The sequence below is a fragment of the Leucoraja erinacea genome, chromosome 5, assembly GCF_028641065.1.
Source record: "Leucoraja erinacea ecotype New England chromosome 5, Leri_hhj_1, whole genome shotgun sequence".
Lineage (NCBI taxonomy): Eukaryota > Metazoa > Chordata > Chondrichthyes > Rajiformes > Rajidae > Leucoraja > Leucoraja erinaceus.
In genome coordinates this window covers 68,958,657-68,971,825 of record NC_073381.1, presented here as the reverse complement: position 1 = coordinate 68,971,825, position 13,169 = coordinate 68,958,657, and the positions used below count along the sequence as shown (strand labels likewise).

At 41.5% G+C, this 13,169-nt stretch overlaps 1 protein-coding gene across 1 annotated transcript in view; it reads right to left on the bottom strand.

Moving 5' to 3' along the window:
- LOC129697375 (PC3-like endoprotease variant B) overlaps positions 1-13,169 on the bottom strand; it is a 1,319,937-nt gene that overhangs the window by 1,241,225 nt on the left and 65,543 nt on the right. The window contains exon 4 of the mRNA XM_055635860.1: positions 451-625. Coding sequence (XP_055491835.1) covers positions 451-621 — 171 coding nt within the window. The 5' untranslated portion in view covers positions 622-625. The remainder of the gene's footprint in view (positions 1-450; positions 626-13,169) is intronic.

Sequence of the window (13,169 nt, the reverse complement as noted above, 5' to 3'; positions counted from 1 at the left end):
ACTACATAACCCTCCATTGTAATATGATTTGTTCTTTACAGAATGGCTTGGTACTATTATTTGTAATCTTCCCACCACAGATGGTGCTATTCCTAATATTTTGTTAATTTGTTAAAAACTTATGAAAGGCAGAGCCATTTGCTTTCCTTAATTTCCTAAGTATAAATATTAAATACAAGTATTAAGTACTGAGAAATTCTCCAACAGCTATAAACATAGGCATTAAATCAGAGCTGTGAAATATTCCAAATGTGTTTCTCTTAAATTTGAATTGCTTTGTGGTATTAAATAAAAATAATAATCAACACTTCAATAAGGGATCAACATTTTAATAGATCTGGCTGTGGGTCATTTTTCAAAACCCTTCTAATGACACACAGAGTAAAAGGTAAGATGTCTTGTCAGAGAAAAGGATAAAGCTAATGTAACCAAACATAAATATGCACTGACCTTTCCAATGAAGTCTACTCCATGGCGTTTGGCCAAAGCCATGGCTACAGTGCTGTCTCCCTCAATTTCTGCAGCGTAATAGGTATGGGACCCAGTGCTGCTCTGCTCTCTGGTGGATGCATGTAGGCATCGCTGCAGAAGCACCATCGTCAGGAAAAAACATACCTGCATTTCTCTGCAACAATGAAACAAGAACATTAATCAGAGTAGAATCAGAATAGTCAGAATAATACTTTATTTGCCAAGTATGTTTTGCAACATTCGTGGAATTTCATTTGCCACGTCAGTCATACAAATGAAAAGCAACAGATCACCCAAAACACATTTTAACATAAACATCCACCACAGTGATTCCTACACTTTCCTCAGTGTGATGGAAGGCTAAATAAAGTTCAAGTACTTCCAGTTAATTGGGGAAATCAAATTACATTTGTTATCTCGGACCTTCTTTTTGCTGAATTCATGCAATTGATTACCAGCTTGTCTATTTAAAAAAAAAGTTCACTGACTTTCCTTTATTATATGTAGCCAACTATACAAGTCCAGAAGTTATGTCGAAAAGCAAATCTCTGAGGCAACTGGAGGTTTGGGTTCTGAAGCAGAGAACTGCGGAGTTTCCAACCCCATCTGCTCTATGTCTTTTAATCAGCCTTTTTATCTAATTGTCTAAAGCCTTAAGAAAATGTAACTTTAATGTAAGAAAAGATGATTTACCTTTGAATATGGCAAAAAAGAATTATGAAAGGTTAATGATTATATTAGCTCTTTGCCTTTGATTCATTTGATTAATCTGGTTGTACAATGAGACATTCTGAACAATTACTTAGATTGGTACCAACAGCAGAAAAACCATTGCGCAAAGGCCTTTAGCATAACCTGATACAACCTACCTCCCAGTCAGGCATTATTGTAGCATGTGGTGGTTGGGGTGGATGGGGGGGGGGGTGTGGATGAGGGGATGGGGTAAATGGGGGGATGGGGGGATGGGGGGGGAGGTGGGGGGGGGGGGGTGGATGGGGAGGGTGAGGGGGGATGGGGGGGATGGGGTAAATGGTGGTGGATGAGGGGATGGGGGGATGGGGGGGATGGGAGGGGGAGGGGTGGATGGGGGGGAATGGGGGGGGGTGGGGTGGATGCAGGGTTTGAATGGGAATAAAACACTAAAACAGAGCCAGTTCAATTCCCAACAGACCAGCAATAATTGAAAGCATCTGCAGCTCCTTGTCTGGATTGAGGAGACCATCCTCCAACTCATGGGATAAAAGGACCACGGAGGCACAGACTACTTCAAGAGCAGAGGCATACAGGAATCTGTCAACTGTGCTCAATAACAACATTTCATCGTAATCATCAATCCCCTTTAATTTCATCTTTGTGGGGGGAAAAAAATCCTCCTTACCACTGTGTTGCTGCACCATAAAGTTGCTTTGGGCTCACTGTATAAATATTGCTTTGTCTTTTCAGGGTATAAGGAGAGACACTCCCAGGTTTCTCCTCAGAACAGCATGAATCAAAGCAAGAAAAGAAGGAAGCAAGAGCAAGGAGGGAGGATGAGACGATGATGAAAATGACCAAAATGTGTCAGCACATAAGTTTATGTTGATAAGTGATATGAGCAGAATTAGGCCATTTGGACCAAGTCTACTCCGCCATTCCATCATGGCTCATATTCATACTCTCAACCCCATTCTCCCCAAAATCACTGACATGCATACTAATCAAGAATCTATCTCTGCCGTAAATATATCCATTGACTTGACCTCCACAGCATTCTGTGGCAAATAATTCCACAAATTCACCACCATCTGACTAAAGTAATCCTCCTCATCTCCTTTACAACCTGTACCTGACCTCCTGCAGCGCCACTTCAAAGACTGTCATAGCATAGCTTGTGCAGATATGGTTAGAGAGATATCCCTATGGGTGAATAACCTGGCACCAATGGGCTACAGGCGAGAGAAGCTCTGCTCAGCACTGAAATATTTTAATGTGTTTTCAACTTTGCCTGACAAAAAGGGGGCAAAACATTGGCGCAGTGGTAGAGTTACTGCCTTGCACCGTCAGAGACCCGTTTGATCCTGACTATGGGTGCTGTCCGTACGGAGTTTGCAAGTTCTCAGTATTACCACATTGGTTTTCTCTGGGTGCTCTGGTTTCCTCCCACATTCCAAAGACATGCAGGTTTGTAGGTTAATTGGCTTCTAATTTAATGGAGTGTAAGAAAGTGCTAGTGTACAGGTGATTGCTGGTCGGCGTGGACTCGGTGGGCCAAAGGACCTGTTTCCACGCTGGTCCTTCATGCTTTTTCATGTTGGGCAGAGTCAAGGGACCATGACTGTAAACACGAGCCAGAGTCATTGTGTGATTTAAACACATCTTTAATGAGCACTTAGCAGCACTTAGGACAACAGGTTATCAATACATCCTAGCTGCTCGAACCGAAGTGCCGGAATGGGGCATTAGTGTGGGTATTGTGGAGGGGTGGAGTTAGTGGTGCTGGCCTGTGTGTGATTGGCTCACATGCACTATCAATCTACAATGACCACACCGGAGGTCAGATGCACTACTTTGCTGGGTAACAATGACAGTGCATCTGATGTAGGTGGCAACGTGTGGAGGCACAGATGGAAACCACACATATGCTTTCTGCTTCAGTGCAGCCTCAACTATTACACACGGGAACCAAATGAACCTCCTCTGGGATAACATTCAAGAGCAGGGTGTTGCTTTCAATGTAAACTGGAGTGAAAACTAAAAGCATCTTTTAGAAGGAGAAAAATGAAGGCAGCAGCAACAACAGACCTATTGGATGGTGTAGGAAGAAACTGCAGATGCTGGTTTCCACCAAAGAGTCACTAAGTGCTGGAGTAACTCAGTGGGACGAGCAGCATTTCTGGAGAGAAGGAATGGATGGCATTTCGGGTCGAGACCCTTCTTCAGACCCCCCGGTCTCGGCCGGAAACATCACCCATTCCTTCTCTTCAGAGGTGCTGCCTGTCCCACTGAGTTAGACCTATTGGACGGTCAGATTGAAATGATGGTACTACAGTCTATGTCAACGGATCATTGCACCCTTGTTTACTCAGTCCCTTGAAACTGTGAGCACTAATTAATGTAATTGTCATCTTCCCGCACCAAAGCCTTGATTCACCACAGAGGAAAGAGCTCTCTGGGAAGCAGAAATGTGTAATAGAGGTGACAGGGTGTGATGAAACATATGCTCTCCAGGAGTAACTTTCCTGCCAACTCTATGCAGACAATTGCAGGCAGCAAGATAAGGTGAGAGAAAGTTTGTTAAAAGTGACAACTTTTGCAAGAGTTTAACACTGCATTGGTCATGTTCACCTATAGCAAGCTAAGCGAAACACATTCTAAGTTCATAAGTTTGCAGAGCAGAATTAAGCCATTCAGCCCATCAAGTCTACTCCGCCATTCAATCATGGCTGATCTGTCTTTCCCTCCTAACTCCATTCTTCTGCCTTCTCCCCATAAATCCTGACACCCTTAAGGGCCTGTCCCACGAATTCTCCCAGGAAAGCTGCTCACGAATTCTCCCAAGTTTTCCCCTCGATTCAAACTCGGAGAATGTTGGTAACGGGTCCGTCGGAGTCTGTAGAAATATCGAAGCGGCTCGTTATGTCAGCCGTAGGTACGATATATCTACGGACTCCTACGGCCTCCTATGGACCCTTTATGAATATTCTCCGAGTTTGAATCGAGGGGAAAACTCGGGAGAATTTGTGAGCTGCTCGGGAAAGTGGAACAGGCCCTTTACTAATCAAGAATCTGTCCATCTCTGCCTTAAAAAAATCCACTGGCGTGGATTCCACAGATGTCTGTGGCAATGACACGTTACTTCTGTTGCTCCTTTACTATCTGTGTCACAACAGGTAGTCACTCCGCCTCACAACCAGGGACCAATCCTGACCTCCAGTGCAATATGCGTGGAGTTAGTACAGTCCCTGTGTTCAGTGGATTTTCCAAGTGAGCACTGGTCTCCCCTCACAGCCAATAAATGTGCTGATTAGTAAGTTATTAGCTTACTGTATGTAAGGAAATAAACTGGGTAATATAATGATGGGACTGACCTGAGTGCTGGCATTCCAACCCTTCCAACTGTTTATTGGGATATTTTGGGTGCTGTTTAAGATTGTCATGTTAATTGGGTCCATTAGTGTGCACAACTGCTTTTGCAAATTAATTATAAGAATCACCTGTGCACCAAGGGGTTCTACACGCCCCATGCAATCAGTGCCTATCTCTGTTACTCAAATGGGAGATGAGGCTGTGTATGCTGATTAATCAGCATAGCACAATTAAATGTGGTTCCAACGGTTCCATTACCTTCAATTCCACCTTGGATACTTCCAGATGCAACAGTAGACATTACAATATTAGAACAGGAAAACAGGGATAAACAACATATGTATAATTCAGTCATCATACAGGAATACATTGACAGATACTACAGTTTTATCCAAATTTATACAGATGCATCAAAAGATTCAGTAGATAAAGTAGGAGTAGCATTTATTGCACCAGAATTTCACATCAAAGTAGGGAAGAGGATCAATAATGAAGTCTCAGTATATACAGGTGAAATGATTACAATATTGTTAGCGGTACATTGGGTCGAGGATACTAGGCCTTTAAGGACAGTTATTTGTTCAGATTCAAGTTTAGCAATAAAGAGTTTACAGCACAGCCATTCAGATAGTAGACCAGACATTTTGATTGAAATACAACAAACACTATTCAGATTCAAATGATGGGGCTTACAGTCATATTTTTATGGGTACCAGCACACATTGGCATTAGAGGAAACAAAATGGCAGATAAGGTAGCAAAAGAGGTAACAAAAAGAAGTAAGATTGATTTAAGTATTAACATAGGTAAAACTGAAATCAAAGACATTATTAAGCAAAGACTGAAGGAAAGATGGCAAAAGCAATGGGAGGAAGAGCGGAAAGGGCGGTGGTTCTACAGAGTCCAGAGGAAAGTGGGAGAAATAAGATGTACAGGAAAAAGCAGAAAAGAGGAGCCAGTAATTTCAAGAATTAGATTGGGACACCCTGGTCTGAACAGTACACTTTTTATAATAGGCAAGCATAATACAGGCAGATGTGAATACTGTGGGCAAGAAGAGACAATAGAGCATGTCATTGTACATTGTGAGAGGTATGAGGAGGAGAGAGGACGGATGAGTGAGCAGTTCAGAAAAGAAAGAGACAATTTGATTTGATAGATATTTTGCAAGGGAGTTCATATAAGTGCTATCAAATCCTGTTGCTTTTTCTTAGGGTAACCAATTTGTTCAGAAGGATATAGCTTATTAGTATATGTAATGGTGTTGTTTGATCCACACTCCATGCCACTCCATGCCAGTTGGTGGCGGTAACCGCCAAAAAACACGAAGAAGAAGAAGAAGAAGAAGAAGAAGAAGAAGATGAGACTGTGTATGCTGATTAAAACAGTTGCCACCTTCCTCCTCCTATTATTTTTTGTTTCCACTGCTCCCAGGATCCTATTTTGCAGAGCTTATCTCTGGGTCTCGTTGCATCACTCTCTGGTAGTGGCCGATAACTTGGGCGGCACAGTCATAGAGTTGCTGCCTTACAGTGCCAGAGACCTGGGTTTGATCCTGATTATGGGTGTTGCATGTATGGAGTTTGCACGTTCTCCATGGGTTTTCTCCGGGTGCTCCAGATTCCCGCCCACATTCCAAAACGTGCAGGTTTGTAGGTTAATTGGCTTCTGTAAATTGTTCCTCATGTCCAGGATAGAACGAGTGTATGGGTGATCGCTGGTGCATTTGTACTTGGTGGGCCAAAGGGCCAGTTTCCACACTGTATCTTCGAAACTAAAACTTAAAAATTTAGTTGGCAAGATTGTACAAAATGAGGGAGATGACACTGAAATCTACACATCACCTCAGCTCGTGGTGCAAGGGCCCCCAAACATATTAGTGCAATTTCATCACAAAATGGTCATTAGCACAGTCCTGAAGAGGTAAGATCAAAATTGAATTGTATATCTCAACAAGAGGAACCAGTTGAGTTACTCCAGCTTTTTTGTGTCCATCTTCAGTTTCAATCAGTACCTGCAGATCCTTCCGGCACATTGAATTGCTTAGAAGTGAAAAAAACCCAGCTCTACACAATCCAATGTCGAAGGCATTGTATTACAAAAATTGCGTCATAATTTTTATGTGAGCTGACCCACAGAGAGTCATGTTAGTTTAAGCAAAGTGCTATAATCTTATAGTCATGACTCACAATTTGCAAATCCCATACTCAGTCAACATAGTATCTCATGCTTCCAATCATCTTCATTTATCAGCATATCTTTTATGCAAATGTAACATCCTGTTAAAGGATAATTTATAAATTGGTATGGATTTGTATAAACTAGTTCATACATGAGCTCAGGGAATTATGTGCTGCTGAACCTCCTTCTCTACTTTGTTGTTGGCAAAATGCTGGATCATTCATGTAATCAAGTAAGAAATGGTTAGTCATTTGGAGAAGCTCAATATTGCAAAACCAAGTTTTTTTTTCCAAGGGCATAACGTGTAGAGGAGAATCTGGTGCTGCAGTATTTGTGGATTTTCAGAAGGCATTTGTCAAAGTGGTACATAAAAGTAGAGGTGCGCACGATAAGAACATGGTATTTGACAAGTGTGTTAGCATGAATTGAAGATTGGTTATCACAGTGTGCCAAAATAAGCAAGTCTTTTTCAGGCTGAGGGACGTACCCAATGACCTCAATTATTTAACCTGGAGGAAGGGGCGGAATACAAGGTATCTAGGTTTGTAGACAACATGAAAATAGATGGGAGGGTACATTCTGATAAGGATATTTGGACTCTGCAATAGTACATAGTTAGGCAAACTGACTGGCCGAAAACAGGACAAATAGTGTTTAATGTGGGAAGTTGTGGGATCCTGCACTTCAATGAAAGGAACCTAAAAGCAGACAATGATCTAAATGGAGAAAGAGTGCAGGTGAGCAAAGCACAAAGAGATCTTTGTGTTCTTGTGCACAAATCACAAAAAGTCAGCAGGCAGATGCAGAAAGCAATAGCATATTGGTTTAGAATTAAGGTAGTTTGCTACAATTGTGCAGGGATCTGGTGAGACCACACCTGGAGTACCTCACACAGTTTTGGTTCTCGTATTTAAGAAAAGATATTGGAAACAGCTGCATAGAGATTCACTGGATTAATTGCTGGAATAAGAAGTTTGTCCTATCATAAACAATTGAAAACACTAGAACTACACTTTTTGGAGTTCTGCTTTGGTCCTGTAAATGTATTTTCCAATTTTATCCTCGTGTTTTTTTTTTCTTCCTTTTTGCATCCCATGGACATACATCCCACCATCCTTAGACAGTTAATTTTTCTCATGCCTTTCTCAGGCCTTTCTCAGTCTTGCTTGAACTAGCCTGATAAGCACTCTGGTTTGTTTCTGTCCAATGGAGAACAGCGTGGCCGCCTTTCATTGCTTTGCCACCACAGCATTAATCATGAGGTTTGGTTCCTTCTTCATTCATTCTTCCTTAATACGGCCTACTTCACCACAGCTTATTTCAACATAGTCAGGGCAGTGACACTGTACACAGGGTATCCCTTCCTGTTCAACTTCAAGTTTATTTTCATTACAGTAAACAGCTTTATGATATAATTTTCACAAAAAATACCTGGGGATGGCGCATCTGGTTCTCACATTTCTTACAACTGAGAAAAACACAAGTTTTGTGAACAATGTTTATGAATCTGCAGCACCTGACACAAACCACAAATCATTACATCCTCATTAAGGAATTAACAGCACTTCATATTTTGCTTGGGTAGCTTACACCTCGATGGTATGAACATTGACTTCTCTAACTTCAAATAGCCCTTGCTTTCCCTCTCTCTCTCCCCATCACTTCCCCTTCCCAGTTCTCCCACCAGTCTTATTGTCTTCGAACTCCATTCTGTCCCGCCCATTCCCCTGACATCACCCTGAATAAGGAGCTTGACCCAAAACGTCACCCATTCCTTCTCTCCAGAGATGCTGCCTGTCCCGCTGAGTTACTCCAGCATTTTGTGTCTATCTTCTCATTAAATATACACTTTGCTGGAAATCATTGTAACTGTTCAAATAATGTTGGCAAACAACGTCCTTGCCAAAGAGGCTAATGCCAGATCTTTATTATTCAATTCCTTTCAGACTTTTACATCTAAATAAGTCAGCCTCAAAATAACGTGACCATCAGATTGCTATAACAACAAGTAACAAACTAGAACAAGAGTTAACTTTGCAATGTCAGTGACATAACATACTTCCTTCAGAGGCCATCTAGTGTTCAATTAACAATATGCAAGCATCCATGTTAAAAGGAAAATCCAACAGATACAGGTCATTCAATCCAACCATCCACTCAAGCCTCTTTGCATCTGTAGTCAGCCAAATCAAGTAGTTCTCTATTTACATCATATGTTGTCTAAACTCTCCCTCAAATGTATCTATACTGCTTATTTCAACCATCCTCTCAGAGCGAGTTCCACATTCTCGGCATTCTTTGGATCAAGCAGTCACTTTTGAATTCCCTATAGGGTCCCTCAGTGACTGCTTTACATCAATGACCTACCGTTATGTTCTTCCTCCCAAGTGTAACCAATCTGCATCTACTCAACCAAAATTCTTCCTAATTTTAGGCCTCTCTGCATGTATGGTGGTGCCTTATGCCCCTGTCCCACTTAGGAAACCTGAACGGAAACCTCTGGAGACTTTGCGCCCCACACAAGGTTTCCATGCGGTTCCCGGAGGTTGCAGATGGTTGCCAGAGGTTGCAGGTAGTGGAAGCAGGTAGGGAGAATGACAAAAACCTCCGGGAATCACACAGAAACCTTGGGTGGGGCGCAAAGTCTGCAGAGGTTTCCGTTCAGGTTTCCTAAGTGGGACAGGGGCATTACTATCCATGTCATCTGCTACCTTTGGGTTTATTTTGACAGTACGCTGAACAGTTTTGTAATTGTAATTGTAATTAATTTATTAGCCAAGTATGTAAAAACATACAAGAATGTATGATTTGCCATACAGTCATACCAAAAAAGCAACAAGACGCACAAGTACGTAGAAATTAACATAAATATCAACATTGTGATGGAAGGCAATAACGTGTTATCTTCTTCCCTCATATTCTCCCGAGGTCGGAGCAGTCGAACCTTCTGCAGTCAGGGCGATCGAAGCTCCCGCAGGACGGTGATCGAATCTCCCATGTCGGGGCGTTCGAAGCTCCCATGATCGGGGCGGTCGAAGCTCCTGCGGTTGGAGCTCCCGATGTCGGTCCCTCGCCAAGGGACCAAGTGCTCCACGATGTTAAGCCCGCAGGCTCAAGAAGTTGGAGCTCCCGTCGACCCCTAACAAAGGAACCGCCAGCTCCACGATGTTAGGCCGCAGTGCAGACGGAGATATGATATGGAAAAAGTTGCACCTCCTTCGAGGAAAGAAATTTTAAAAAAGTTTCCCCCGCCCACACCCCCATATAATACAAAACTAAAGATACACTAAAACATACATTTAACAACCGACCAAATGCAACAAAAGAACAATACTGGTGAGGCTGCCATCTTACGCCACCCATTAACACTTCTTTACTTTTCAAAAGTATCCCTCAGGAAAAAAACACAACTGTTTGGTTTTCTCTATTTATGGTGTTGCTAATTAAGATCTCAACTTTTAGGGATTGGCGATTTTTATTTCAAAATCTCCTTCTTCCTCTCTCCCACCTAAACTGGCACCTTCCAAGTGATAAATTACCTCCCTTTTCATTCGACCAAAATCCACTGTCTCACATTTACCTGGGTTAAACTTATTTGCCAATTATTTGCCTGTTTTACAAGTTTATTAATCCCTAGTAATTTGTTGCAGTCTATCTCAGTCACGACCCTCTCCTTCTCACTTCCCACCCACCCCTCCTACCCTCCCCCCCCCCCCCCCCACCATCACCAATTTGATATCATTAGCAAATTTTAAAATTATGCTTTTGATTCTAGTCCAAATCTTTAATTTGTGAACAGCAGTGATCCCTTTGCTGATCCTCATGGAAAGTCATTACTCATTTCCTCCACTGTGAATATCCATTCTTTACTCCCACTGTGTCTTCTGAAGCCAGCCTGCAATCCATCCTTCTGCATATCCCCTGACTCTACATCCTCTGAGATTCATGACTCAAAGACCTTTCAAAAATCTAGATGGATTATATCAATTGTACATTGTCCAATCTGCCCGTTACCTTCACATAAAAAAATCAATAACGGATTAATCCAGACTTTTCTTGATTATACATTGGCTCACGTTAGTGGCCTTCACCTCCAGTAAAATAAATAAAAAAGATACAGAAATTGTCAAAAATAGTTTTCCATTTACACATAAAACCATGCGGGCAGACTATCTCTGAGCCCCAAACACCTCTGCTTTACCAGTTGACAGGAACAGTGCAGAGAGGATGTGTTGTTAGTCTGAAGATCGGTCTTGACCCAAAACGTCGCCTATTCCTTCTATCCAGAGATGCTGCCTGTCCTGCTGAGTTACTCCAGCATTTTGTGCCTATCTTCAGTGTAAACCAGCATCTGCAGTTCATTCCGACATGTTGTTTGGATGGTTTTGTTTGTCCTGGGCTGGTAACAGGTCCTGGATCACCTCAGGCACAGTTCCCACCCTGACTTGATTTATCACCAAACACGGGTAAAAATAAGCTTGACTCTTTCAGATGATAATCATATTTATTTAGTTGCTTTCAGAGGAGTTTGTGTCTGCTACTTTCCAGAAAGCTCCCTTGACCACACGAATTTCCAGCATATGGTGGATAGGTGGCAGTGACGAGAAAAACAAGTGTCCATTGAAACATTGGACACACAATCTCAACAACTATTAGATCGTACAGCAAAACTAGTATCACACCAACATTATTGAGCGCTGCTCCAATTGAGAAATCTTTGTTGAGGAAAGGAAATTGGGAAAGAATCAGAGCCCCTTTCTGTCTCATTTATATTTCTGTTAAAGGCCTGTAGATGGGTGCAGGTGCAATTTGGCTCTTTAACTGCCTTATTGCAAATATAAGCAGTAAGAACATAGAACATTACAGCACATCCCCTTTGGCCCAGAATGCTTGTGCTGAACATGATGCAAAGTTAAACTGATCTCATCTGCTGTATGTGATCCATATTGCTCTATTTCCTGCACGTGCCTATCCAAAAGCCTCTTATATGCCGCTGTTGTATCTGCCTCCATCCCATCCATGGCAGCGTGTTCCAGGCCCCTCCCACTCTCTGTGTAAAAAACGTACCCCGCACATCTTCACAAAACTTCCCCCCTCTCACCTTGTATCTATGCCACCTAATGTTGGACATTTCCACCCCCTGCGAGAAAGGTTCTGAGTGTCTATCTTATACAGTATCTGTCTCTCATAATGTTATATAGCTCTGTCAAGTATTTTATATACTTCTATCAACTATCTCACCTGAGCAATGTAGACAAGTATACCATATGCCTTCTTTACCAATCTATCTGTTTGTGTTGTCACTTGCAGGAGTTATGGACTTGAACCCCAACATTCCTCTGTACACCAATGCTGTTAAGGGTCTTGCAAAACTCATAGATTTGACCTCCAAAAGTGCAACACCTCACACTTGCACGGATTAACCCCCAGCTGCCATTTCTCCGTCAATTTCTGTGGCTGATTTATATCTCACTGGGTACTTTGGCAGCATTCCTCACAGTCCGTGACCCCCCAACAATTGTGGTGTCATCTGCAAACTTACTAACCAACCCTTCGTACATTTATGTCCAATAAACACACATAACTTGGACATAAAATGTACAAGGGTTGGTATAAATATGATATAATTAAATATAATGCAATTTAGGATTGATGTTATCTTTAATGTTTGGTATCCTTAATTTGGCTAGATATTCTCTCAAGCAGATATCTGATATGGCAGTCTTGAAAATGAAGTCAGCCAGCAATTAATGTTGCATTACGCAGTTTCATGTTGGGACCAAGCAGCAAATTAAATAATTGCATCTGTATATATATTGATATATAACCTCAATGCTAGGTTAATCAGCATGGTACAGTAAAAAAAAAAACTTGACTCCTTACAAAAAGTATTGTAAAGCATTTCACAAAGGCAAGGTCATACAAAGAGGGAAACACAAAAGTAAATAACATGGATTCTAGAAATTTAAAATAGATTGGTAACTTTCAACATCTATGAAGAGAAATAAATTTACTGTTTCAAGTTGACGAACTATTTCAGAACAATAATGGAGCCTGAGATGAAGGAGATATTAGAATGTGTTTGGCCACCATGATAGATTTTAGAGGGATCTTAAACAAGAGATATGTTCAGAAGCAGAGGGATTTAATAAGAGAAATTCAGATAGACAGAGGAACTAGATTAACCAAAGGCAACAAAGGCTCTTGGATTCTTGGGGATTGCAAACTTGGAGTAGATTGTAAAATGTGTGTGCTAGATTTCAAAGTGAATTAAATGTGAATTGAAGTGGCTGGAAGGAGAAATACATTTTGTATAGGAAATATTGCCACAGAATGAAGAATCCTGTTTTACATCTCATTTGTTCAAGAAAAACAACAATACAGGGGAAGAAAAAGTAAAGAATATTATTTAACAAACTGCATCAATTGTGCTATGGAAATGTTTTGGACAA